This window comes from Tiliqua scincoides, chromosome 3 (assembly GCF_035046505.1).
Source record: "Tiliqua scincoides isolate rTilSci1 chromosome 3, rTilSci1.hap2, whole genome shotgun sequence".
Classification (NCBI taxonomy): Eukaryota; Metazoa; Chordata; class Lepidosauria; order Squamata; family Scincidae; genus Tiliqua; species Tiliqua scincoides.
In genome coordinates, this window is record NC_089823.1 from 62,186,921 (window position 1) to 62,212,546 (window position 25,626).

Here is a 25,626-nt window from a genome sequence, read left to right on the forward strand (position 1 = left end):
GCAGTATATTAATGATAATGATGATAATGTCAGACCATGATATTTCTCCTTATAGAATTCCAAGATCACCATTCCAATCTGTGCATCAGGTTCAAGTGCTCCTAGCCACATGTCATCTACCAGTGAACCGTGTGATCTATGCTCTAGTCCAGGTTCCATGCTCTAGTCTCCAAACTTTTTGGCCAGAGGGCCGCATCAAATATCTGGTGTAGTGTGGAGGGCCAGAAAAAAAATTTAAATATAAAATTTAAATAAATAAGAGAGAGAACTTAGATGACTGAATAAATGAATGAATGGGCTCATTCATTCAACCTCTGGCCCTCAGAACACCCTCCAGACACAATCAGAGCACAGTTCTGGTCACGTTCAGTTGAGTGGGCCAGAGGCTTTCAGGGGACAAGAGGTTGGCCGCAGGCCAGAAAGAGGCTTGCTGTGGGTTGCATCTGGCCCCCAGGCTGGGATTTGGAGACCCCTGCTCTAGTCCTCTGTTCATCAGGTTCAGCCCACACAGAGGATGTTGAAACTGGACATCGCCTTTTTGCCTCAGATGGTCTCAATATTCCTTTTCAGTGTACAAAAGTGCCTACGGATAGGCTGGATGCTAAGAGAGCTCTTTCATTCTATATAACCAGAACCTCTTCATTCTGGGCAGTCAATAGGTTTTTTATGGGATATTGCAGGGATCCTGCAGGGGCAAAATGTTTCCACTCTGTGTCTGGCTCACTGGGTGACAACAACACTCTCTTTGGCTTTCTAGTTGGCTAAGAAGGAGCCACCAGCCTCCTTGAAGGGCCACTCCATCAAAGTGATTTTCTCCTTTGCTGCTAGCCAGCAAGGTGTCCTGCTCCTTAACATTTTCAAAGCAGCAATGTGGTCAACACCTCCGTCATTAAATATCATGTCGTGATCATGAGAGCCAGAGCTGATGTCTTGTTCGGGTGCACTATTCTGCAGAATGTCTTCTTGTGGTAGACCCGCACCCATCTCCAGGTGTAGGGGAAACTAGCTAGTCTCCATGATGTGACTGCACAGAGACCCCAACCCCAAAGAAGGATAGCATATTGCCTACTTAGAAACGATAGATCTTCAAAGTTATGAGTCCTGCATACAGTTGATAATACGTATGCTCTGACCACCCCCACTTTATCTCTGACTTCCATTTCTGGAACAGTGTTAAAGTATGCATTTTGTACCAGGCTGCAAAGGGATTGGGCATTCCTTAGGTTGCTCTAAATCTGTGGCCCTGAGGTGTGCCAGAAAAATTATTCTGGGCAGAGCACAGCAGTGGCGAAGCCTTATAATTCCACCACACAGCTAGCAGCTTTTGTGCCTTAATGTTGCCCAGCCTTGTGCCAGGGAGCTGTTTCCTTGGGAAATTGCTCCAGAAGGCTCTGTGCTTTGATTTCTTGGGGAAGCAGCTTCCGGGTGCAAGGCTTGGCAGTGTTGGGTGCAAAAATTGCTGGCTGCGTGGCAGAACGGTAAGGCTTCACGACCACTGCACTGTGAATAATTTTTATGGTGTGCCAGATCTGGTCAGTGGGCTGGAGTTTGGGTGTCCGTGCTAGTCTAAACTAAGAGTGCTGAAAGTGCAGGGTGTAAAGGTCAATTTCTCAAGACTTTAAGGGGCAGTATACTGATAGCTTCTTTGCTCTGTACAGTAGCCAGCCACATTAATCCTCCCAGAGCACTTCTTACTTTTCATGATGAATCTGGTAAGGGACCAAAACAGAGACACAAGTGTCCGGAAACGGTTTAATCTAAATTTTTTCTAGGTAACGGTACTGAGAAAAATCTGACCAGTTGATTGTAGTGGATTCCAAGAGGTCCTGGTCTGCACAGATTGCTTTGGTAGTAAAACAGTGCTGTTCTAGAAAGACACTTCTGAAGCTTTTCAGTCGAACCCCCTTTACTGGGTGTTTTTAATGCAAGATCAGAAGCAAAGTGACCCTACCAACTTGATAAAAAATAAGAGCATTGCCCTTTTCAGAACGGTATGGTTTCCTGAGAGATTACTAAGGGTGGAATGATTATAGGAGAAAAAGCAGTGTGCATTTAACTCTTTTCCTGCAAAGAGCACCTGCCAGGTTTGTTATGCTCTTGTGGCTGTAGTTCCATCATAAATAAACAGGATCATAATACAGACAGTACAGTCACACAATTCCTTTAGACATATGATCAAGACAAATTGTTAAGAACAGGGTATAAAAGAGGCTGGAATTCAGGGATGTCATTGCCAAGCTCTGGAGTGCCGAGAGGGAAGCTGCACAGGGCTTTGATTTCAGCTGCACGGCCACGCAGCTTACAGGGAAAGCTGCTTCTTAGGACTCTCAGGAACATCCTTGTGACCCTCATTTGGGTCTGGACCCCTGGATGGGAACCACTGGTCTGCACAATATAAGACACTGAAGAAACTTGATAATTTTCCAAATTACAAAGGATTTTGCAAATGAAGGCACAAATACCAATTTTTAAAAATATACTATGTTTTAGGGCAGTGGTTCTCAAACTCTCCAGGAGTCTGAGTCCCGCTGTAAGTTCTTGCAGGGGAGGGGAGCAAAATTATCTCCTGGATCACCTCACTTTTGAGGGGCACGGGAGCTTCCTGCACTCACCAGAGGCTGCAGCAGGCTCCAAGGGGTGTGGGGAACCCTGCGCAAGCCTCTACTGGGTTTCCCGAAGCACACAAACTGTCAAAAATAACAATCGCAACCCACCTCCATTTCACGACCAAAAGCCAGAAGTAGGTCATGATTATTTTTGATAGTTTGCGCGCTTTGGGAAGCCCTGCAAAGGCTCTCGGGGGGGGGGGGGGTCCCTGCACCTCTGGAGCCTGCTACAGCCTCTGGTGAGTACAGGAAATCCCCTGCGCCCCTCAAAAGTGGCACAATCCTGTCTGTTGCTTCGCTATATTCCCCCCACCGCCCCTTAAGATGGCAGAGGTCAGGGTCCTCAGGCTGGGGTGTCGCTACACCCTAGTTTGAGAACCACTGTTTTAGGTTTTTTTATTGGTTGGATTTTATGTTAACATCTGGATGCAGAGAACGTGCAACCACAATGGATGCTTCTTAAATACAGAATTATGTTAAGTCTTTTGCACCATGTATTTCTTACTTGTTATAGGTATCAAATTGTGCTAACTTTTTTTTTTAAAACAAATAAACCACAGGTGGTGGTGTAGTAGTAATAGTGGATATGATCTGAGGGGACATGATAATCTACCTTGAAATGGGCACAGTCTGAATCACTGTCCCAGGAAGATCACCTCAGAAACCTATACATCACCTTGAGCTCCTGGGAGGAAAGGCAGATTATAAAAGTGTCATTGAAAAAATTGGTGCAAAGTGAAATGAAAATAAATCCTTCTCATGTTTTATAGTGCTCGTGAAAGGACAAGTCACAACCAAGTACTATCGATTACTGTCAAAGAACGGTGGCTGGGTTTGGGTCCAGAGCTATGCCACCATTGTCCACAATAGCCGCTCATCACGACCTCACTGCATAGTGAGTGTCAATTATGTCCTAACGTAAGTTCATATTTCCTACTACTATATGCCACATTGACGTCGCACACTAATGTCTTAAGTGCACAACTATATCTTATTTCTTCCTTCTTGTTTTTCCTTGTGTTCCTTAAATATTGGTTCCTTAATATTTAATAACAAAACTATGTATTTCTTGTTCTTTATAATATTTGTTTCAATTAGATTGCCACCTAAATTTTTTTCAAGCAAAAAAAATTGATGTGCCTGTTCTAGTCCACCTAAGTTGAATTTATTTACTTAAAACATTTTTATCCTTTCTACAAGTGGAATACAAGGCGAACTAATAACATGATAAACATTTTAAAAATGATAACATCAGGCAAAACTAAACTAAGACAGCAGAAAAAGTAAAAATTAGAATAAAAGCATCAATAATCTGATAAACAATTTAAAAAGCAACACCTGGAAAAAGATTAGAAAAGGAATGTCTTCACGATTCATTGAAAGGCAAGCAGTGATGGGGCCAACTGGACTTCCTTCAATAGGGCATTCCATTGTATTAATACCATCACAGAAAAGGCTTTTACATACCAAGAATTCAAGTGTTGAACTACAACAGAATTCTGCCATGCAATATGTGTAGTGGTTCAGAACTGCAATATGTGTATTGAACAATCTCTTTAATACCTATTAAATGTAAATAGAGCAGTGCTTCTCAAACCTTTAAGCACCAGGACCCACTTTTTAGAATGATCTGTAAGGACCCACCTTGAAGTGATGCCATGGCTGGAAGTGACATCATCAAGCAGGAAAATTTTTAACACCCCATATGATAAAATCAAATAAATCAATTAGCTAAGTAAGGGCGCAATCCTAACCAACTTTTGAGCAATGACATAGTTGTGCCAGTGTGGTGTGCACTGCATCTTGCAGTGGGGAGGCAGTCAAAGAGGCCTCCTCAAGGTAAGGGCATGTTTGTTACCTTACCCTGGGGCTGCATTGCGGCTAGGTCAGTGCTGGAAAGTTGGTTAGGCTTGTGCCCTAAGTAAATTAAGTTTAAGTTTAAAAATCTTTTTTTAATCTATTTTGAAATAGAGAACCACCCGTCTAACAATTTTTCAAAGTGTGCCTTTTCTTTCTGTGTAGACTTAAAGGACTCAGTTTTAATATACAGGGTCTGAAGAATATATATATATTCTGTGGAATAGGCACCTGTGGAGCCTATTTACCCACATTAGTTCTGTTCTGTGACTTGGTGTGATTAACAAAAATGTGTTGTACTAAATTCCTTAGAGTTACGCAAATACATTGCAGCCTGACACTTCCGGATGGAAGGAAACTAAAGCAGCTGTTATCAATCCTCTCTGTACTCAGCCCTCCCTGTTGCCAGCTGTCCTGCTGAGCTTTTAAGAGTCCAGCCCTATGTGGTTCTACTCAGAAGTAAGCCCCATTGCAGTCAATGGGGCTTACTCCTAGGAAAGTGTGGAGAGGATTGTAGGCTAAATCACATGCTTTGCTTACTGGGAAGGCTTGCTTGTGTCCATGATAGCCTGCACCATCTCAGTGGGGGGGGGTTGCTTGTGTCGGTGATTGCCTGCACCATGGGGGGGAATTTGGCAAACACTCCCTGGGTTTTTTAAACCAATCCCCTCTGTTGCTATCACTCCTGCCCCTGTGTGTGTGTGTGTGTGTGTGTGTGAGAGAGAGAGAGAGAGAGCGAGAGAGAGCTCCAGTTTGCTGCATGTGTTCTGGCTACAGAGGTTTTCCACCCCCCCTTCCCCTCTTCAGCCTCTTTGCTGGCTCAGTGGCTCCAGGAATGTTACTGTTCCTTGCAAGGGGGACCTCTTCCAGGGCTCCAGGGCTATTTCCCTGCCTGGGCGAGGCGGAGCCTTTTTGCAGTGTTTTGGGCTGCCTGGAAATGGCAGTGCAGGGCAAAGGAGGCAAAGGTGTGTGTGACTTTCAGTATCCCCACCCAATTTGAGTTGAGACAAATCCAAAGATTAAAAATCCATGGTTAAATAGGCTGCACCTGTATTTCTAAGTGCTACATTTACATGGATGAGACACACAGTGAGGAGACATGGGCTTGAAAACCCTTTCCATATTGTTTATTTTTTATTTCAGAGATATAGAATATAAGGAACTTCAGTTATCATTGGACCAGGTCACTATTTCTAAGTCACAGTTTTCATGCAGAAGTTCAGTGTCTACCTCACAAGAAACAAGAAAAGCAACAAAACCCAGAAGTAATAAAATGAAGACAAAACTCAGAACAACTCCTTATCCACAGCAGGTAACCTTTTTTTCTCCATTACATCTTGTGCTGAAACAGTGTGACAACCCATGTGGTATATGACAACCCATGTGGTATATCACATGGATAGTTACTAGAATTTCTTTGCAATCCAGAATATCGAATGATCCATTTCTCTTTCAGCCTCTGGGCAGAAGCTATTGTTTTGGTTTGTAAGAGAGGATCAAGGACTGCTGTAGCAATGTAGAGTCCTAAGTTGTAACACTGCACTGAAGATGCCAGAGAACTGCACTAGTAACAGCAGATGTCAGACTAGTGCACCAGTCATCCCTGCCCTTGTGACAAGTGTCCTAGCAGCTGCGTGAAAATTGATTTACATATTACAGAAATGGGCAAAAAGGAAACAGGATAGGGCTGAAAAGATTTCCCTGTGTCCTATCAGACAATACATTCATGTTGATGTAACACAACATGCTTTGTGTATCCTAATAATATGCTATGATACAATTGCAAATGAAAAATGGCATAACAGCCTGGGCATGCCAATACTTTGGGTAACACTGTACAGGCCACTCACTGCTCAGGTAATTCATGACAAGTGTTACAGCCAATAAATTCCAGGGGTGCCCAAACTTTTTGGCAGAAGGGCCACATCTCTCCTACACTATGTCAGGGGCTGGGGAAAAAATTAATTTAAATTTTAGATTTGAATGAATTTACATAAATGAATACATTGGAGACGGAACTTATATGAATGAATGCATTTACTGAGGCAACGATGCACATAGGATAATCAGGGATGTGTTTTTACCTAACATACAGACCAAGTCAGAAAAGGGAGGGGTAACATAACTCCTGACCACACACTTCTTACCCAGAAGTAAAACACATAGAGACATAAATTGTTCAAATGTAATGATGTACATGGGGGTGGTTAAAATAATGCCAGTCAGGAGACAATCAGGATTGGGCTTCGAGACTCACCGTTATTCTCTTCTCCATAGGGTTAAGGGTGGTGAGCATGTCGGCGGCCCCGAGAGCCCAAAGCAGCAGTTGCAAAGACCTGAAGGTCTCATGATAGTCAAGGCCTAGTGTAAAGTGAGGCTGACCTTTCCTTTGCTGCCACTGCTGCTTCACAGATGTGAAACAGGCCATGTTTTCTCTCCACTGCTTGCTGCTTCACAGGTGTGAAGTAGCAAGCAGCGGAGAGAAAACACGGCCTGTGGATTGTGTCAGGCAGTCGCATCGGCCAGCATGGGGTCTAGCAAGTCTCTGAGGGGCCAGAAGCTTGTTAGAGACTGGGAGCTCCCTGTGGGCCAGATTCAGGGTCCTGAGTGCTGCAAATGGCCCCTGGGTCAGGGTTTGGGCATCCTGTTCTATAAGATAAAGAGAACATGACAGCATTGTAGGAGTTATAGGTGCCACTCGGCATAAAATCTCAAGGATAGCAGTTTAGAAAGTTAGCAGAAAGAGGAATACTTATGGGATGAAAGGTACTGAGAGAGAACACTGGAACAAAAATAGCAGGAAAAGATATGATAACTTGAACTTGTTTACAAAATTAAACTGTTGTGTTCTCTCTCTCCCCATTCAGTTTTTGTTGACCAGTGGTCTGTATCCTGTTGTACATAATTTAATTAATGAGCATGCTGTGGAAGCACACTCATGGCATTTCTATCATAGTACCTTCTCCCTCTGATTGGGCTCAGGGTGAACCTGTGGTGGTGTGATCTGGAGGCTGATTACTGCAGATCACTGACCAGCCCACTCATGTGGGCTGAAGAAGAAATTTCTTGAAGAAATTTAAACTTTTCTTGGACCAGAATTATATACAGCACCGTTTAGGTGGCCCTTATATGAGTCATACAGTCACTTCTTCCACCTTTCTGGGAAGATTTTAAAGTGTTAGGGGGAAAAAAGTGAAAGACAAATTTAACCATGCAACAAATGTGTGAGTGGGTACACGTGCTGGCACTTGGAGAGGAAACACAGATCTAAAGCATATAATGCACCAAAAGCTTGGAGGAGAAGTGAATCAGTTTCCATTCTGGAGTCAGACATGCATGTCAGCACAGGAATAGAGCTGGAGAAAGCAGAGCTTGCCCTATAAAAACCCCATAGCACACCTACTTTGTAGCAGGAACATATGCAACATAACCTTTATTCAGCAGCTGTTGTTGCGTATCTTTAAAGAACCTACTCCACTCATACATTCCTTAACTTCCACTTTAGTTCCTGATAAGTAGTTATATCTCCTGACACAAATGTCATTGAAAATGAATCCATCACTAGAATGAAAGAACTACACAAATTGACTACATCAACATTTCTCAAACTGTGGGTTACAATCTAATTTTGGGCCTGTAAGTCATGGGCCTGCCACAACCAGAAAGCTGCAGGGTAAAATGGCACATAACTCATTTCACTGGCTGTGTCCTGCTGCTTCCAGGCCCCAAAATCGGGTTGCGACACAGTTTCAGAACGATGGCTCAACACAGCCGATGAAGCAGGTTGCACACCATTTTACTCTGCAACTTCCTGGCCTTGGTGGGTCCTGGATCTACCATGGATACAGTGGGTTGCCAAGGTAAAGAATTTGAGAACCCCTGGACTACATCATTTCTCTTTCCTGCATCAATCTTTTCTAGTTAAAAAGATCGTATTGTAGATTAGGTGTTTGACACCTATCTTTTTGTAGAAGAGGCATTGTGAGTTATATTAGCTCTGTTGAACTCAGCACATTCTGGTCTTGCTGGGTGTTTATTTAATACTAACTCAATAGAAAAATGTTTGTTTTAATCGTAAGCCACAATGGAAAAATTTTATTTGAAAGAGCTTATAAATATTTGATGTAAATAAAATAATGAAAAACAGTGAATAATTGAGAAACCACTACCATGTAGTCTTGGGATTTTCCTGCACCCATTCAATCTCTTGTGTCTTAATTTCAGCCAGGGCTCAGGACCAGGATATGTTTTCAGTGCCTGATCTTAATGGAGTAGTTTAAGTAATTTTAAAAAAATGGATTTCTGAGCGTGAGTAGGGTGCCTGCTCCTTGCAGAGCCACAGCCTTCCCTGCCTATTTAGGATTACAGAACATGGCTTCTGGGACAGATGGCCAGGTCCCAGAGGTTTGATTTCCAGTGCCTCTATTAGAAATTAAGCACTGCCAACTCCTCTTGGTTTATATGAACTGGTGCGTCTGCAGTTCAAGGTGGTACTTGGCTTGCAGTGCACTCTGTTAGTCTGTTATACTGACAGATTTCAGAGTCAGCTATTAAACACTTTTCTTTCTTTTTTATTTGCTTTTTCAGCAATATGGCTCCTTCCAGACAGACAAACTGGAATGTGGCCAGGTTGGAAGCTGGAGATCCAGCTCCACAGCAAATTCTACCACCATCCAAGAACAAGCCTTCCATTCAGAAAACAGCGAACTTTTATATACCCCATCGTACAGCTTACCTTTCTCTTACCATTATGGACACTTCCCTGTAGACCCTCATGTATTCAATACCAAAAAACAAATGCTGCCTTCTAAATTTGGGCAGTCTCAAGGAACACCCTGCGAAGTAGCTCGCATTTTCTTAAGTACATTGCAGACAAGTGGAGAGTGCCAGTGGCATTATGCCAATTCTCTTGTACCAAGCAGCCAGTCACCATCTAAAAGTCCTTCTGATCAGTCACCAAGCAACGTTCGTCATAATCTCCTACAGGGCTATGAAGGTGTGTATTATATGAACAAATCTGAAGGTATGTTGTACTCAGGAAAAAGGTTTACATTTCAGATCTTTTTCAGTTAGTAAAAGTGTGTTATAGGTACAATTGGCAAATATTTCATTACAAAATGCATTTTTATAGCTGTTTACAAAAACATTTTAAAATTCTTCATTACTTTTATTTTTTTGCAAAGAGAATTCAATAGTGTCGATTGAATTCAATTTGGTTTTGTTTCTTGAAGCTTTTTTATATCCTCTAAATCACAGCCCAATCCTGAGATGCCTGGGGCGCCCAGCCTGGGTGGCACCGAGAATGACTGCCGCCGGATCCCCCGCGCCCCAGGCTACCTTGGGAGAAGGGGATTTTCATCCCCTTCTCCCAGGTAAGGTAAGCAGCCCCACAATGAGGTTACTCACCGCCGACCAAAAGGTTGGTGGTAAAGGCGCTCGTGTAGGGTGCCCCCGCCGGCCTGCCCCCTCCCCGGAACACCTCCTCCCTGCCCCTGTCCCTGCTTACCGTGCTATGGCTCAGCGGTCCGCGAGATTGCTGAGCCATGGGGGCTGGGTGACCGCTCCTGCTAGCCCATCACCAGCCAGCGCTGGGTTAGCATGTGGGGAGCCCAGCGGCCCTTATGGCACATTTGCGACAGTCTGCAGCGGCATGGAGCTGCGGCACAGAGCCCAGGATTGGACTCTCAGTGTTTCTCAAACTGTGGGTCAGGACCCACTAGGTGGGTTGTGAGCCAATTTCAGGTGAAATGAGCCATTCATTTCAATATTTTATTTTTAATATATTTGACTTTGGGGAAATGTTACAGACCTGTATTTTTAGCAATCCACTATGTATGTTTTTAACCATGATAGTCAATGGGACTTACTCCTGGGTAAGTGTGGGTAGAATTGCAGCCTAGGATAGTTAAAAATTTTCCTGCTTGACGATATGACTTCCGGTCATGACATCGCTTCTGGTGGGCCCTGACAGATTCTCATTCTAAAAAGTGAGTCCTGGTGCTATATGTGTGAGAGCCACTGCTCTAAATAGTGTACAGGTGGGGGCTGTTTGGGAGCCAAACCATGACAAGGGCAATGCTAAAGCCTTTATCACTGTAGTTTTGGGTTGTCTCTCTCACACACAAGCGCTGCTGTTAACAAAAGACAGTTCAAACATGCACATTCTACAAAAAGTGTAGTTGGCCCTTAAGGTGAATTCACACAACACTTTTGGCATGAAACATTTCAGTGACAGTACCACAGTATATACTGTAGAAGTTAGGCAAAGATTCAAGGGGCCATATCAGTGGAGATACAGCAGAAGCAAAAGTCTGATAAATCAAGCATAAAGCCTCCCTCTTCATGTTTCATCTAATGTAATTAGGTTTTTTAACATAATTTATAAAGATGTGGATATAGTGATAAAAAACAAAGTCATCGAAATATGTTGTAAAGAGTTCCAGTGAAGTTCAGGTCCAATTGACGGAGAATAAACAGCTATAAATGTAATAAATATAAATGTATTATAAATAGCTATAATGTAATTCTTTTAGATTTTGAGAACCTGCTTAAACGACATCTTCCAATCTGTTATGGAGATGACGATATGACTATTTCCTCCTCACTATTGCCAGTGGAGTGCAGCTGCTCTCTAATTTACACAAATGCTTCATGTCTGCAGCTGCATTTATTGCACAAAACTCTTAATCAAATGTACCCAGCTCTAAGCAGACTTTACTGTAATCCTATTCAGGCATAAAAATGACAAGCTCTGTTTCAACTTGTACCTTGAGTTGTTTTCTTTGTACATCAGATTTATTGTTTTTTCTTCCCAAGTGCCACTACCAAGCAGAAGATACAGCCAAGAAGGTACATCAGACAGCTTTGTGGGCTGTGCAAACCTAGCACCTAACAGTAGATACAAAGAAGAGATCTATGATTCCAGCATTATAAAACACAGCAAAATGGAAAGCAGAATTTACCCAGCACACCATCATCTCATTAAGGAAGAAAATAAGCTAGTTTTCAACAGAGACTTCCAAGAAAAAATTAATATTAGTGAAAAGCCCTTTTCAAATTCCTTAGCTAACTCCTTTTTGTCAAAATCAGAATGTTTCCAAACAAAATCTATTGGACAATTAAGCCACCTTCTCCCAGTTCCAGCAGTATATGAGCAAACAAGGAGAATTTGTGTGAAAGAACCAAAATATGAGCATTTGACTCATCATGCTGCAAATTTAGGAGAGCTGGAAACAGATGACAGAATGACAGTAAAGCTTAATTATGACTCTGAAAATGATCACACTGTGGATGGGAGACATACAGGGCAAGTGCCATTTGTACTTCTGAACTACCACCGTGTTTTAGCCAAACATGGCACATTTCAAACCTCTTCATGTACTGCCACAGGACACATAGCAGAAAATTATGGACACAGTTCTGAAGAAGGAAGTAATTTTTACAAGAACCAAAGCCCCTCATCAACCTCTTCCCCTGAGACCCACAAGGAGCCTGCACTTCCCCATTATATTGGAACTTCAGTAATAATAGCCAATGGAAGGTGACAATAACAAAAAGCTATTTTTCTTTTTTAAATAAAAAATAAAGCATATTGAAACACTTCCAAAAAAAGCATGAGGATACATGGTCACATTTAGTGAGAATGGTGTTTAAGATCAATGAGACACAAACTTGCATGCATTCTGGGCAAGCCATGTGCATCAGTACCTGTAAAGTCAGAAAAAAAATACATCTAGTCTGAGTGCTTTGTTTCTACAGGTTAATCTTTGCTGTTGATTTTGCCAATAAGAAGCCATGTAACAGGTAATATTTTTGCTGTTTTTACAGTGTATAACTTAAATTATAAGAGTGTTATTATACAGAAACAAAGGATGATTTTGTTTAAGAAATTCTGTACTTAAAGAAATATTCAAATGTCATAGATCAGCTGGCAAATGGATAGTCTGGTAGGATACAGCAATTACCCCAATTATTTGATATAGTCACTGTTAAACTGTCTTCAAATATGTTAGCCTGGAAGCATTAATTTAGGATTCAGCTCCATTAAATTAAACCTTTAATTCCTATTCATATGCTTTCACAATAATTTTACCATGGCTGTCAAAAATTGGCAACCTGTTTTGATTACTATGCATCTTCAAAACAATGAAACTCTAGCAGTCCATTGAACCAGGAAATAACTACCAAAGAACTGATTTTTCACACTGCCAGAAAAATATTTTAGTAAGAATCTTTTTTAAAGCAGCTCTTTGAAAATAACAGAAAAAGAGTTTTCCCCTTTTAATTTTGCTATAGCATTGAGATTTAAAGTCTCCTCACTGTTGGCAAAGATTGGCTATTTAAAACATTTTCATTTTTAACTCAGCAAACTGTAGCACTCATAGTTGATATAGAAAAAAAATCCATTCAGTGAAAGCACTGATTAGAGAATCAGCAGACACTTTTTGTTTTGCATTCTAAGTACAGCACATAGAACGTTGATTTTTGCCTTTCTGTAATGCTGTATCAAAGGCAACCAAAACTTGCATTGAACATATAGCCACTGCTGCTGCTATCCAGATCTCTGTGAGCATTCCTGACACACAAATGCAGCCCTTGTACAAGAAAGCTACCTGCGGAGCTGCTCCTGCTATAATTGAATTGAAAACACTTGAGCAGATAGGCCTATGTATGATGATGTGCTCTTGAACACAAGGAACAACTGGATTATGGCAGTTGTCAATTCCATATAACTGATCAACCTTATTTCACAAAATTCCTTCTATTGATAACATGAAGAAACACTCCCTTATATGAAAAAGTACTGTATATGTATCATCATATATTGGCCTTAAAGATCATCAATATTGGAGTCAGGTGTATATTAGAATCTGCGTTGACTAGTTCCTTTTCTTAACTTTGATGAAGGCTATTAAAAGTTTCTGAAATACTTCTGAGAAGATGAAATTTATTAGTGGCATGGAGGTAGTTTTGTCCTGCAGGAAGCAAATGGCCTTTATACCAGTGTTTTGAGTACAGCCGGAACCAGTTATTTTCCCAAGAAATTTTATCTAATGTATCTTGTGCAATATAGAAAACACAACTTGATTGCACCTTTTGCAAAGTCAAATAGTTTGAAATGGAATAAAATACATGTTCTTAACCTATTTTTCTTCATTTAGCTATAGCAATAAAATTCATCTTTTTGTAATTTTATATGAATATTTGCTATTACAAGAAAACAAAGCTTAAGTTTAAATGTTATCAGTTGTTTTTAATCCTGTCCTATTAAAAGGTTAACAAAGTTTAACATGCACATTTTAGACTCATGCCAAAACAGTGTGGCTCATAACCCAAACAGTTAAACTGTGCCTTCAGTTGCAGCCTATACGGTAGTTCCCAAAGCATACAGCAAGCTTCTCTAAGGGGGAAGGGGCACAGTTGCTAGCAGAGGCAAGGTACCTTTCATTACCAATCATTAAGGCAAGAAAAGGGGTAGAAGGCCATATTAAGGGTGAGGGAGAGACACTGGGTCATTTCTCTGTTTTGCATCCATTTTGTTTAAGTTTTCTTTTCTGTGGCCTTGTTCCTTTCCTCTTTTGCTTGTTCTTATTTCGAAAGATCAAGTTTGAGTGCTTCCAGATGAACTGGCTACCATTCTTTGGTTTTAGTTATGAGAAGCTTGATCAGTGTTTCCCCGAGTTAAAGAGGCCTAACATTGAACAGTTTGAATAGTTTGATTAACAATAGCTTTGCACATGCAGATCTGGGGCTGTTCTGGTCTATGCAGAACTCTCTACCATGCAAAGCAAACATGTGGCTGAAAGTTATATGTACTGAATACTAGTAACACATCATTGGGTATCATAACTACAAAAAGCAGACCTATGGTTGACTGATTCTTTCTGGTGTGTTAACCCATAAAGGCATTTACAAGATCCAGGGAAGCACAGCACATATGAAAAAATTCAGGCATTATAATGGTAGATTGCAGCTTGACCCTTCTGCCTTAACTGTACAAGCATGATTTATGAAATAGCACATGTGAAACTGCCCTAAGTTCACTTGATTTCAACTGAACTACATCAGTTTAACTTAAACCTGAATATTACTGGGTTGGGAATTGGATTGTTCAGAGATTATTACTTAGTGCTCCAAGTCAGCAAGAATACTTTGAGAATTAGATTGTCTGAATTCTTGAAAAATCATTGAGTCAAAAATATCTTTTAGAAATGGGGTTTAAAACCATAAGGTCACAGTCTATAAACTGCTTGCAAATTTGGTGACACTCAGTTGAAGCAAACAAATTGAAGCAACTCTCCTTAAAGCAAAGCCTAGTTCTCAAAGAATTATGCTAGCTATTGAGTATCACAGCCTGATGATTGGGAGTAATGTAATAGTTTCTGTGACAGGCACCAAAAGCTGTATTGTTCTTTGCTGATATAAAAGTTAGCGTGTGAAGATCTTGATCTAAAGGAGCTACAATAAGTAAATTCTACCCCATCACTGCATTAAGTGTTACGGGCATGTTACACAAGCAATTTAAACATGTTACCAGAGACCTCATGTTATAGCAAAATTTATGTAGAGTATTGCACTTAATATTGAAAGAATGTTTCCCCTAATAGAACAAAATATTCTCCAGCACTTGCAAGTAATATTCTGTGTATTTTGATGCCTTTCCGGAAATTAAAATTGTCAAAAACATCAACAGTTCTCTTAGCATGTGAAGATCTTGATATAAAGGAGCTATAAGTGAATTCTACCACATCATTGCATTATTAGAAACAGATTTAAGATCTTTTCTTTTTCGGGTTTCAAATCCTATTCAAGCCCATTCACGTGTGCGTTGAAGTGAGGTTCTGGAAAAGTGCATTTATGCCAAGTTTTGTTAAATGAAAGTTGTTTCATTATGAAAATCTGGCACTTAGCTGGTTCATTAAAAGAAATGATACACAATTGTTTACCATAGTATTGTACATATCTTCTTTAAAGTGAGATATACATTAAGCCTCTCTGTTTCTATAGAGCCTCTCACTTTGTTTCTATAGACAAGGAAACAGTAGGAAAATATACACTTTAATTCCTTTAAATAATTTCCCAGTGTGGTCCAGTTTTTTGCCTAAATTGTTAAAGGTGAACTGTTTTAAATGCATCTGCAGAAGAATATCCTATCATCCTCTTGTATGTTTTTCAGCACATGACATTTGAACTTAAATATTTCCATTTAGAAATTACTTCATTACATAGTCCCATCATAATAATGTGTCATGTTACCACTTGGAACTTGAACGAAGAATTCCATGCAGAAGTGAGAATTCAGACAATTAGCATAGACTCTACAAATATTCACAATGTATAAGTTACTAAAACTTTAAAAGAAAGTGTTAAAAAGTATTGAATGATTTAAGAGGAACAGAATGAAACCTGAGAAAGAAGCTTACAGTGGAAAACCTTAATTTCTTCTCACTTTGTTCTAATGGCTTGATTATGAATAAGTATGTTTACCAGTGAAGTGAACTTTGCAGGGTTCTATGCACAGTGTAACTAAATAAGAAACCCTTATGTGTGAAAAATAAAACTAAAAGTATAGTTCGTCATTATCCATTTTCTTTCATGAAATGTTACAACATGATACAGTTAATGCAGTAATGAACTGCTCTGCTACTATTTTGTAGGTTCCCCTCAATTTAGTTAAAAAGCACATCACTTTATCATTAAACCAGTTAATTTACACCTAACTGATAAAATTAAAGTCCCTGTTGTTCATGAGTGGGATACTTACTGCAAAACTATTACTTATTCAAAATAATTCCCCCCAACTCATTTCAAGAGAGAAAATTGAGTATTTCCCTGTTTTAGAATATTAGACTTTGCTTTTTTATATGATGCAGAAATCAGAGCTTTGACAAAAAGTATGTGGAAAAGAAACACAAGCACACATTCTATCCTTGTATAAGATTATATATTTACTCCCTTAAATTGTAAAGCTTCTTTTGCTTATTTATTATGTACGACAAAAATGTTAAATAAAATAATGTAGCTTAAGGAATAAATTGATTTCTATTATTTGCTTGGTTTTACAAGTACAAATAATGTATATTAATAAAATGCCACAATTAAGTTTAATGTTTTTGTATTTAAGTTTATATACTTGTTAATTTACCCTATAATTCGGACAATGAAACATGTTCCTGCCCTGCATAGCAGTTTTAGAAAAACAGTCACAATAGGACTGATCCAATGTTTTTGAAAGTAATTCTGTTGATATTGTATAAGCAAAATACAGCTTTAACTAAATGGTATAATTGTTACATAGTATACATATTTCCTTCCCCTTAACTTGGTCTATGAGTACAGTACATACAAATACGGAACTAAATACCACTGACATCAAAAGAGCTTATTGCCAAATAAAAGTTTCATAAAGCATCCAGGTCAGTTCTGTCTTGAAAATGTTGGCATGGCAGACTTCAGTTTTGTCTGGTCTGTGCAATACATCTCTGCAATTATACAAACTTTTTTGGTGTATTTTATACCATATTTATATAATCCTCGAAAAGGAAAGTATAATCCACAGTTGAAAGATGTAAACAAAATATTTTTAGGTGGGATATATTGCCTTGTAGGACATGTCCTTCAAAATTTTATGTTAGCTGTTAAATTCAAGCTTATTCTTAATTCTGAGTACCCAGTGGAAACTATAACTCTGGAAAGGTCATCAGTTTTGCCTGGATACAATTCTGCTCCTCATTCTTTTCATATTCACATATGAATACACCAGAGTTGCTTAAGAAGTATGCTGTCAATAAATAATCCCTACAGGTATTTTCTTAACATGTAATGAGGAGTTTTATAACTCCGGCCAGAAGAAAAATGCATATTGCAAAAAAATACGGGCTCTATAATGAAATATTTTTGAAACCACTTCATCAAGCAAACAGACTGAAAGGCAACATCAGCCACACAGTGGAAAAAGTGTTTTACTAACCTGGAAATTTTAATAGCATTACACTTTTCAGTGGGCTACTTCTGAATTTCAGGATGCCTGACTAGCTCCCCCAGTCTCTGTCCAGACACATTTTTCTATATTAGTCTCTCACAAAGATTGTCATAAAATGGTTTTCATGTAGAAATTATGAGTACTGCCAAGGTTGATGCAGAAAACAATGCAATTACCAGCTGTACTCCCCACATACACCTTTAATTGAATGTCCTGTAGGAAGGCCTACAGGCATTCTCAACCTCAACAGCTGCTAGTCAGAAAGTCCTTATTCAGCTCTGTTTAAAGAGGAATTTTCCTTTGGCACATTTGAAAGAAAAAAAAATCAGGTGTATGACAGTTTGTAAATTAATGCTGATGTTTCTTTCCCCTTTGTTCAAGACAATATTTTGTCCTGAATGCACAAGAACAGGCCATTAAAGACAAAAGTGATATTCCCACCGAATCTACTTTTTAAAATATGTCGACACTTCATTAGTTTTCATTTACAAACAGGAAATTAAATGAAGGAAATTTTCCAGTGCAAAAATTTCCAGCACAGAGCTTAAAATAAATGAAACCCTTTTTTACTTTGCGCTTTTCAAGTTAGGCTCTCTAACTATTCAGGTAAGAAAATTCATTTTTTTTGTTTAGTTCTATACATTTCTACCTCATTTTTCTTTACAAAATAGTAACACAGTTTAACACAATACTAGAATATTATGCATTACTAGAATAAAATACATAATGTATGAAATAATTCAAAAACATTTGTAAAAAGCAACATCATTTTAAAAAAATATTGCAGAATCAGACCTAGTTCTATAATGCAACAAAACTGCTGAAGCAAGTAGATCTTTTGTCTGGGAAGGATGGGGGCAATAATGGGGTTTAGTGGATCTCCCTTGGGAGGGAATCTCAAGATCTAGGTGCCACTATTGAAAAGGCTCTATCTCTCATGTCCACCAAGCATCTGATGGTAATGAAAAACAGCAGAGACTGATGTGAACTTTAATACTCAGGCAGATTCATATGGAAGAAGGCATTTCTACAGGTTTTCTTGTGCTATATAAGGCTTTAAAGATCAAAACCAGCACTGTGAGTTGAGTCCAGAAACAAAGTGGTAACCAATGAAGGTGATGTAATTTTCGGGTTCCAAAATAAGGCCTTCAGTTTCTTGTAGTTGCATTTTGAACCAACTGCAGTATCTGGATTGTTTCCACAGGCAGCTGTACACAATGTATAACAGTAATTTAATCTACAATATGTAATAAAATGATGAATGGCCAAGGTAGGTCTGGTTTGTCTAGGAAAGGCAATTGTAGGAAAGGCAACCAGTCAAACCTGGTTAAAAGCATGCCTAGTCAGTGTAAACAACTGGATATCCAGTAGCCTCCATGAGTCCAGGAGTGCTCCCAAGCTGCAAAGGAATGCAAACCTACCCAGAACAGGTTGATTATGCCATCAACCCCCAAACCAACAGTTCCTCTACATTCTGTCTGCAATGGTTCCACTTTACTCCACACTGGTCAGACCTCATCTAGGATACTGTGTCCAATTCTGGGCATCACACTTTAAGAAGGATGCAACTAAACTGGAGCAAGTTCAAAGAAAGGCAACGGACAATCAGGAAAAACATCCTAAGAGGAAAGGTTGAAGGAATTTTGTATGTTTAGCCTAAAGAACAGAAGGCTGATAGGGACTTAATAGTGCTCTTCAAATATCTGAAGGACTGTCTCATGGAGTAAGACAAAATATGTTCTCAGCTGCCCCAGGGAGCAGAACGAATGGGTTTAACCTGCAAGGCTGGGGATTCTGTTGGATACCAAGAAACAAGAATGGTTTGGCAGTGGAACTGATTACCAGGGGGAGTGGTGGGTTCTCCCTTGCTGGAGATCTTCAAGCAGAGGCCTGACAGACACCTATTAGAGATGGTTTAGAGATACTTTCCTGCTTCAAGCAAGGGGTTGGACTAGATGACTGAAGGACTCTTCCAAGTCTGCAATTCTATGGTTCAATGGGAAAAATGCTGATTCATTCAAAATGTAGTTGTTCATATGCAGTTTTATGCAGATTTAATCTCTTACTTGATTAATGAAACAACTGGGACAAACTGGGTCAGGAAAAAGCCCTAATTGAGACTGTCACGATATAAGTAGCTAGTCTTTTTAAATCTCAGATGTGCATCACTTTGCACACTATTGCTCAGTCAGAAGCGCATAGGGACCTGTCTTATACCGAGTCAATCCAGTGGTCCAAATAGCCCAGTAGTGTTGACACCGACTGGCAGCAGATCTCTAGGAATTTTCTGTTTTCTCCCAAGAGACCAGGGATTGAATCTGGGACCTTCCGCATAGAAAATGTGCTTGACAACTGAGCTATAACCCCTCTCCCAAGTCACTCATTCTGAGGATTTCTATCCAGTGCTTTTAAAAGCATACTTGGAATTTTATCATTCTGCGTTATTTTGAGGTTTCCACAAGCTTGACTACCACTTACAAGGATGCAAATATATCCTCCCTTACCAAAACTGCATTTATTTTATCATCTGCTTTCTATTTTTTAACTAATTACTGATCCTTAAGAGAACATGTCCTCATCTGATGACTGATACATTTTCCATTTGTTGAGGGATAATGACACACTCAGTCTTAAAAGCTTAGCAAGGCAAGGCTTCCCTTTGCAAAAGCCTTGCAGATTCTTTATTAACAAGACGTCCTTCTAGCAATTAGAAGATAAGTAGCAAGGCACTTCCTTATGTATATCCTGCAATAACAAGACCACATCCTGAGGGGGATGAAAAGTCAGAAAGCACAGGCATCTATTTTGGAATTATCCTAGACATATAATAATGAAGACTTTCAGGGGGAGTAGGCTTTTAGGGACAAGCTACTGAAATGGTTGCTCTGCTCCTTGAGGCAAGCAAGTCTGGAACATGCAACATACTGACCTTCTCTCCCACCCATCTCTATTAATAATTCTGCATTCATGCATAAATCATACATTAAGAACCACTGGAGTAAGAAAACAGGTAAGATGGTGGAAATCCTGATCAAAGATAACATTTTTAAAAATTTAGAAGAATACGCTTTCCTGAGGGAGAATCATCATGGCTTCTTTAAGGGTCTTGCCTCATGAATCATTTAGAATTCTTTGAAAAGGAAAACAGGCATGTGGATGCAGGTGAACCCATGGACATTATATATCTGGATTTTCAGAAGATGTTTGACACAGTCCCTCACTGAAGGCTGCTGAGAAAACTTCACAGTCAGGGATAAGAGAGCAGGTCCTCTTATGCATTAGGAACTGGCTGAAGACCAGGAAACAGAGAGTAGGTATAAATGGGCAATTTTCACAATGGAGAGAGGTGAGAAGTGGTGTGCTCCAAGGACTGGTCTTGGGACCAGTGCTTTTCAACAAAGGTCAATTGCACCCAATTGGGCTCTGTCCCCCAACCTAGAGGGTACTTCAAAGCTTACCACACATGGTCCACAGCCAGATTCCCATGTTGTTTTTTCCTCTGACTCTCTCACACTTCACTGGTTGAATTTTTGAAGGCCCCAGGAACTCCAGCAGGATAAGGGGCTACTGCACAGAGCAGACCCATTTCTGAACTGCAGTAAAAATTGTCTGCTGAAAAAAATTATTGAAGTGCAAGAAAACAGATGATACAAGAAGCAAAATGCTGGCATGTTTTTGAACGACTGGTAGCCACTGTACAGTTCCTGTCAGAAAGAAGCTTTCCATTTCATGGATCTGAGGAACACATAGTAACACCACATAATGGAAATGTCCTTGTTGCTACTGAGCTGCTTGAGAAGTTTGGAAATTTTCAAATTTTCTTGACAATCCCAGTGACTGCAGCATCAAGGGAAAGGAGTTGCTCCAAGCTGAAACTGATCAAAACTTAACTGAAATCAACAATTAAACAAGAATGTTTGAATAGTCTGGCAATCACTGCAGATACTCGCCTATAAGTCAATCTCACAGATATGTTGAGGGCAAGGTTTTGAGCCCCAAATCATGGGATTTTTTATGACCATCAGGTAAATTGGGAGAGGGGGGTTAAATTTAGAGGGGTGCCTGACTATAATTTTGTTTGATTTTACCCGAGGCCAGATCCCGAATAATAACTTACCAGTAATTGTTACCCAAGAACTTTACAGTCCCTAATTTATTAAAAATATAGTAAAAGATCATAAGATACATTTTTATTCTTTTTAAATTGTGGTCTTCACAACCTTTTAGTAAACACTATCAGAGTAAGTGCCTGTAAACAACATACTAGTAGAACTATGAATCAAATCCTTCTTTAAGGTGCCTTATGTGCTAAGCCAGAGGCTCAACATGTAACATACAACATAAAACACATAACTGAGAGTGTGCAATTCAATTCACAGTGGAGAGACAAGTAACAAGGACTGAGCATGAGCAAGTGCATCTGCACATAGTTGCAACCCTATTTACTCAGAAGTAGACCCACTCCTTTCCATGGATGTTATTCTTAAGTAATGGTGCACAGAATGGTAGCCTAGGACTTTGTTTCAGATGGAAATGAGGATGACATTCTGGTATTTTAAAAACCAGACCCCTAAACTGATGAGTGTGTGAAATTCTATGAAAATGACTTGCCAGGAACTGCTCTGAGGCAGCACAAAGAAAAAAAAGAGGCATTTTACCTTCTTCAAACTGGAAGGGCGTTGAAGGTGTTTATGAAGGCTTTGTGAGGAGTAAGTGCTGCACTTCCATAGCAGCAACCCTCATACAGACTACAATTCCCATAGGCGCCTTCACTTCTCTTCCTGTCTGGAGAAGAATCTAAAATGGCTGCCTCTGAATACCTTAATTACTAGTAAAAAAATTCCCTTTTTCTTCCACCCATTTGTTCTGCCTCTCAGCCCAGTTCCACCCCCACTTCATCAGATAACTGCCAAGCTTCCCAAAAGCTCCCAGAGGCTTCTGCTTTATTTACTGTATTGACCTGGGTAAAAGTTGACCCAGGGTTTCAGGTTCAATTTTTAGGCATAAATTTTTCGACGTACAGGTGAGTATATATGGTATGCCCCTTGAGTCTAAAATAAGTGAATTGTTTCACTTTGTCTGGCAAGAAATATAGCGTTATGCACACAGTTATGGATGCCACCGTGTAAAGAACACTATGGAATGGGGCCAAAACCCCAGCTTTCAATAGTTTATAGACAAACCACCCAGTCTCCAGGACATCAGGATCCACCATACGTAATCCACCATACGTAAACTTTGCTTCCGTTAACCTTCTTGGATTTGGGATCTGAGCTAATTATCTTTTCTGATTCTTTATAAAGTCAACTTTAACCTGCAAAAGCCTACTTCTGTATAAGAGAAGCATGCATTGGGGATACTTTCTTAGTTGAATGATGAAGTAGAATCTATTAGAACCAATGGCAGAGCTCAATGGAACAGGTTGTCCTGGGCTGATGATTGATTTCAGACTGCTGCCTAAGGTGACTGGACAACAATTTTAATTTTGTAGATCTCAGCTATAAAGGCCTTACATACACACGTTTAGGAATTGAGGAGTTCAGGAATGCAAAGCAAGGGGCTGAACACCTCACATGTCCATTTAGTATGCAAGTGTCAGTGGTGATCAGAGGATCCAACTTCAGACAGGTGAGCTAGTACAACTTGAAAAGCAAGAAGATCCCTAAATGAAACTGAACACAGTGTAAAAGAGCATTAGTTCCAATGAAAAGGGTGAGACACAGCAGATATGGAAACAGGTTATGCCAGCTATTAAGGAAAGTGCTCAGATTCCTGTATAGACATATCCTATTTGTAGGGCAATGCTATTCATGTAACTCTCCAGCAAAAGAAAGTGGAAAAATGGCACTGTGAAAGTGAGACCTACTTCCAGGCAGAAGGCTGCAGTCACAGAATCAAGGCCCAATAACCACATTATGTTAGAAAAAACAACAAATAAATTACCAGTTGGGAAAAATCTGGATAGCAAGTTTGGCTCTAATCTAATATAGGACGTGTAGAGGCCTTTCTAAAACAATAATATTTGATTGGCTATTTGATGAGGAAAAAGAGGCGGAGGAATGAATCCTAATAAAAATGGTCTAGTAGGAAAAAAACTAGATTTTCAAAAAGTATAATTAAACTTTGTTTTCCATATAGCTATTTATCCACAATAAAACTTCATCAGACTGAGCCATTAAACAATTAAAAACTATAATTTCAATATCCTAAATATTTGTTTGCAAAATACTTTTTCCTTCCATACATATATATAATAAAAGAAAGCAATATGAGTATTAGTTTTAAATGCACTATAAATGGAAGCATTAAGAATCTGCAGGAACAGCAAAACACATCTCCTGTAACAAAATCCAGTTCAGTGCTCCATGCCAAAAATTAGAAGCTAGAGCTTTTCATATGCTGACCATACAAGTTCCTCTCACATCTATATGAAGACTGGAAGAAAATGCAAAAAGCAAGAAAAGCCATCAAATTGCGAGGTCATTCGGCTGAGATGCCAGCATAATTAATGGTGAAAAATTCAGTGCTTTGCTTGTACACAGTATTTCCATTCTTCAGACAGAAAGATAAGTCTGATAAGTCTGGTTTGCTACCCTGCCTCCAGCCAACCTCCAAGCTCTTCTTCTCAGACAGCAGTTGTTTTACCATATCCAAAAGCTACTGCTGCTTTGGAATTATAAGATTTCTCAACATATCAAAAGAATTGCCATCTGGGTGCACAGACACAACACCTTTGCCTTCTTCATGAACTTGAAGGAATCCATAATCATCTACGCCAACGATCCACGCTACTGGACCCTCATCACTTCCAAGTTGGACTTGCTTACCACTGCAAACAGAAAGCAAGAAATGCTCACAATAAAGCCAGCAAATATTAAGTCACATTATACTAGCTATGTGCCCCCTGTATCAACATTTGAGATTTCAGTGTTTCCACTATTAGATTCATTTTGTATAGTCCTGTAATCAAGCAAATCTACGTCAACATTAACATTAAACAACCATAAAGCACTAGTGATACAGTGTTTACCAAAATAATAAAAACAAAAGATTGGTCACTGCCCTAAGGAGATCACACATCAGTTCAATTAGATGTTTTAGAGCCCAATCCTGTGCTCGGCGGCACGACTCCGTGCCGCCGAGCACTGTCGCAAACATGCCGTAAAGCATGTTTGCTAGCCTCACCGCCAGGCTCCCTCCTGTGCTAGCTCAGTGCCGGCCAGTGCTGGGCTAGCGTGGGGCGGTTGCCCAGCTTCTGCGGCTTGGCAGTCTCCCAGACCGCCAAGACACAGCACGGTAAGTGGGGGTGGGGAGGAGGCGTTTGGGGAAGGGGGAAGCCAGTGGGGGCGGGGTGAGGGCGGGGTGGAGGTGTGATGTGGGGAGGGGGCGGGCTGGAGGGAGGGAGGCAGGTCTGCAGAGCTCTGCTCCACAGGATCCAAGGTGGTTGGGGAGGGCTCTGTGCCCTACATGAGTGCCTTTACCTCGTGTAAAGGGGTAAAGTGAATAGCCCCATTGCGGGGCTGGTTACCTTACCCAGTGGAAGGGGACAAAAGTCCCCTTCTCCTGAGGCGCCTCCTGCGGTAGTCCAGGGCATGCAGGATCCGGCAGCAGCCTTTCTTGGTGCTGCCGATGCTGGGCGCCCCAGGCAGCTCAGTATTGGGCTATTAGATACGTTCTCAGGTAACTCAAGCAAATGGGTTTACAGGAGAGATAGTACTCCAACATTGATTATACACTTACCATGTTAAATATAAATTAATAAAAGCATTGTAAGTCACTATTAGAGAAACCAAAGTCACATCCAACTTGAAAGACACATTCAGATGAAATTCTTTCTAATTGAAGCAATTAAGAATAGCTTAGAACAGGGGCCTCCAAACTACGGCCCAGGAGCCACATCCAGCCTGCCACAAGATTTTAACAGGCCCCCAGCAACTTAAAATATTTTTTCCCAACCATGCAGTCAGACAGTTAACACATACAGTTCTGTCTGCCACACTCCTTTCTATATGGCCCGAGTGGTGTCAGCCTGGCTAATCCTCATTTTAGCCACATGGACCATATGCTTTAAGACCTTCATACCGTAAGTATTGTATGTTAACATCACTCTTGTCAATAAAACAAATTGTGGTGAAGAAATAGCAACATTTTCGCACATGCATAAACAAATCATAAACTGGG

At 40.2% G+C, this 25,626-nt stretch overlaps 2 protein-coding genes across 3 annotated transcripts in view; one reads left to right on the forward strand and one right to left on the reverse strand.

The window, feature by feature from the left end:
* The window catches only part of SIM2 (SIM bHLH transcription factor 2), a 72,413-nt gene extending 60,406 nt beyond the window's left edge, over positions 1 to 12,007 (forward strand). The window contains exons 8-11 of one of the 2 annotated variants that reach the window (XM_066620817.1): positions 3,377 to 3,524; positions 5,607 to 5,775; positions 9,051 to 9,463; positions 11,293 to 12,007. In XM_066620817.1, coding sequence (XP_066476914.1) covers positions 3,377 to 3,524; positions 5,607 to 5,775; positions 9,051 to 9,463; positions 11,293 to 12,007 — 1,445 coding nt within the window. Of the gene's footprint in view, positions 1 to 3,376; positions 3,525 to 5,606; positions 5,776 to 9,050; positions 9,464 to 11,279 lie in introns of both variants that reach the window. The other variant, XM_066620816.1, reaches the window with a different exon arrangement.
* A 3,452-nt stretch (positions 12,008 to 15,459) lies between these two features.
* HLCS (holocarboxylase synthetase) overlaps positions 15,460 to 25,626 on the reverse strand; it is a 130,488-nt gene continuing 120,321 nt past the window's right edge. The window contains exon 11 of the mRNA XM_066620855.1: positions 15,460 to 24,274. Within this exon, the coding sequence (XP_066476952.1) occupies positions 24,103 to 24,274 (172 nt within the window). The 3' untranslated portion in view covers positions 15,460 to 24,102. The remainder of the gene's footprint in view (positions 24,275 to 25,626) is intronic.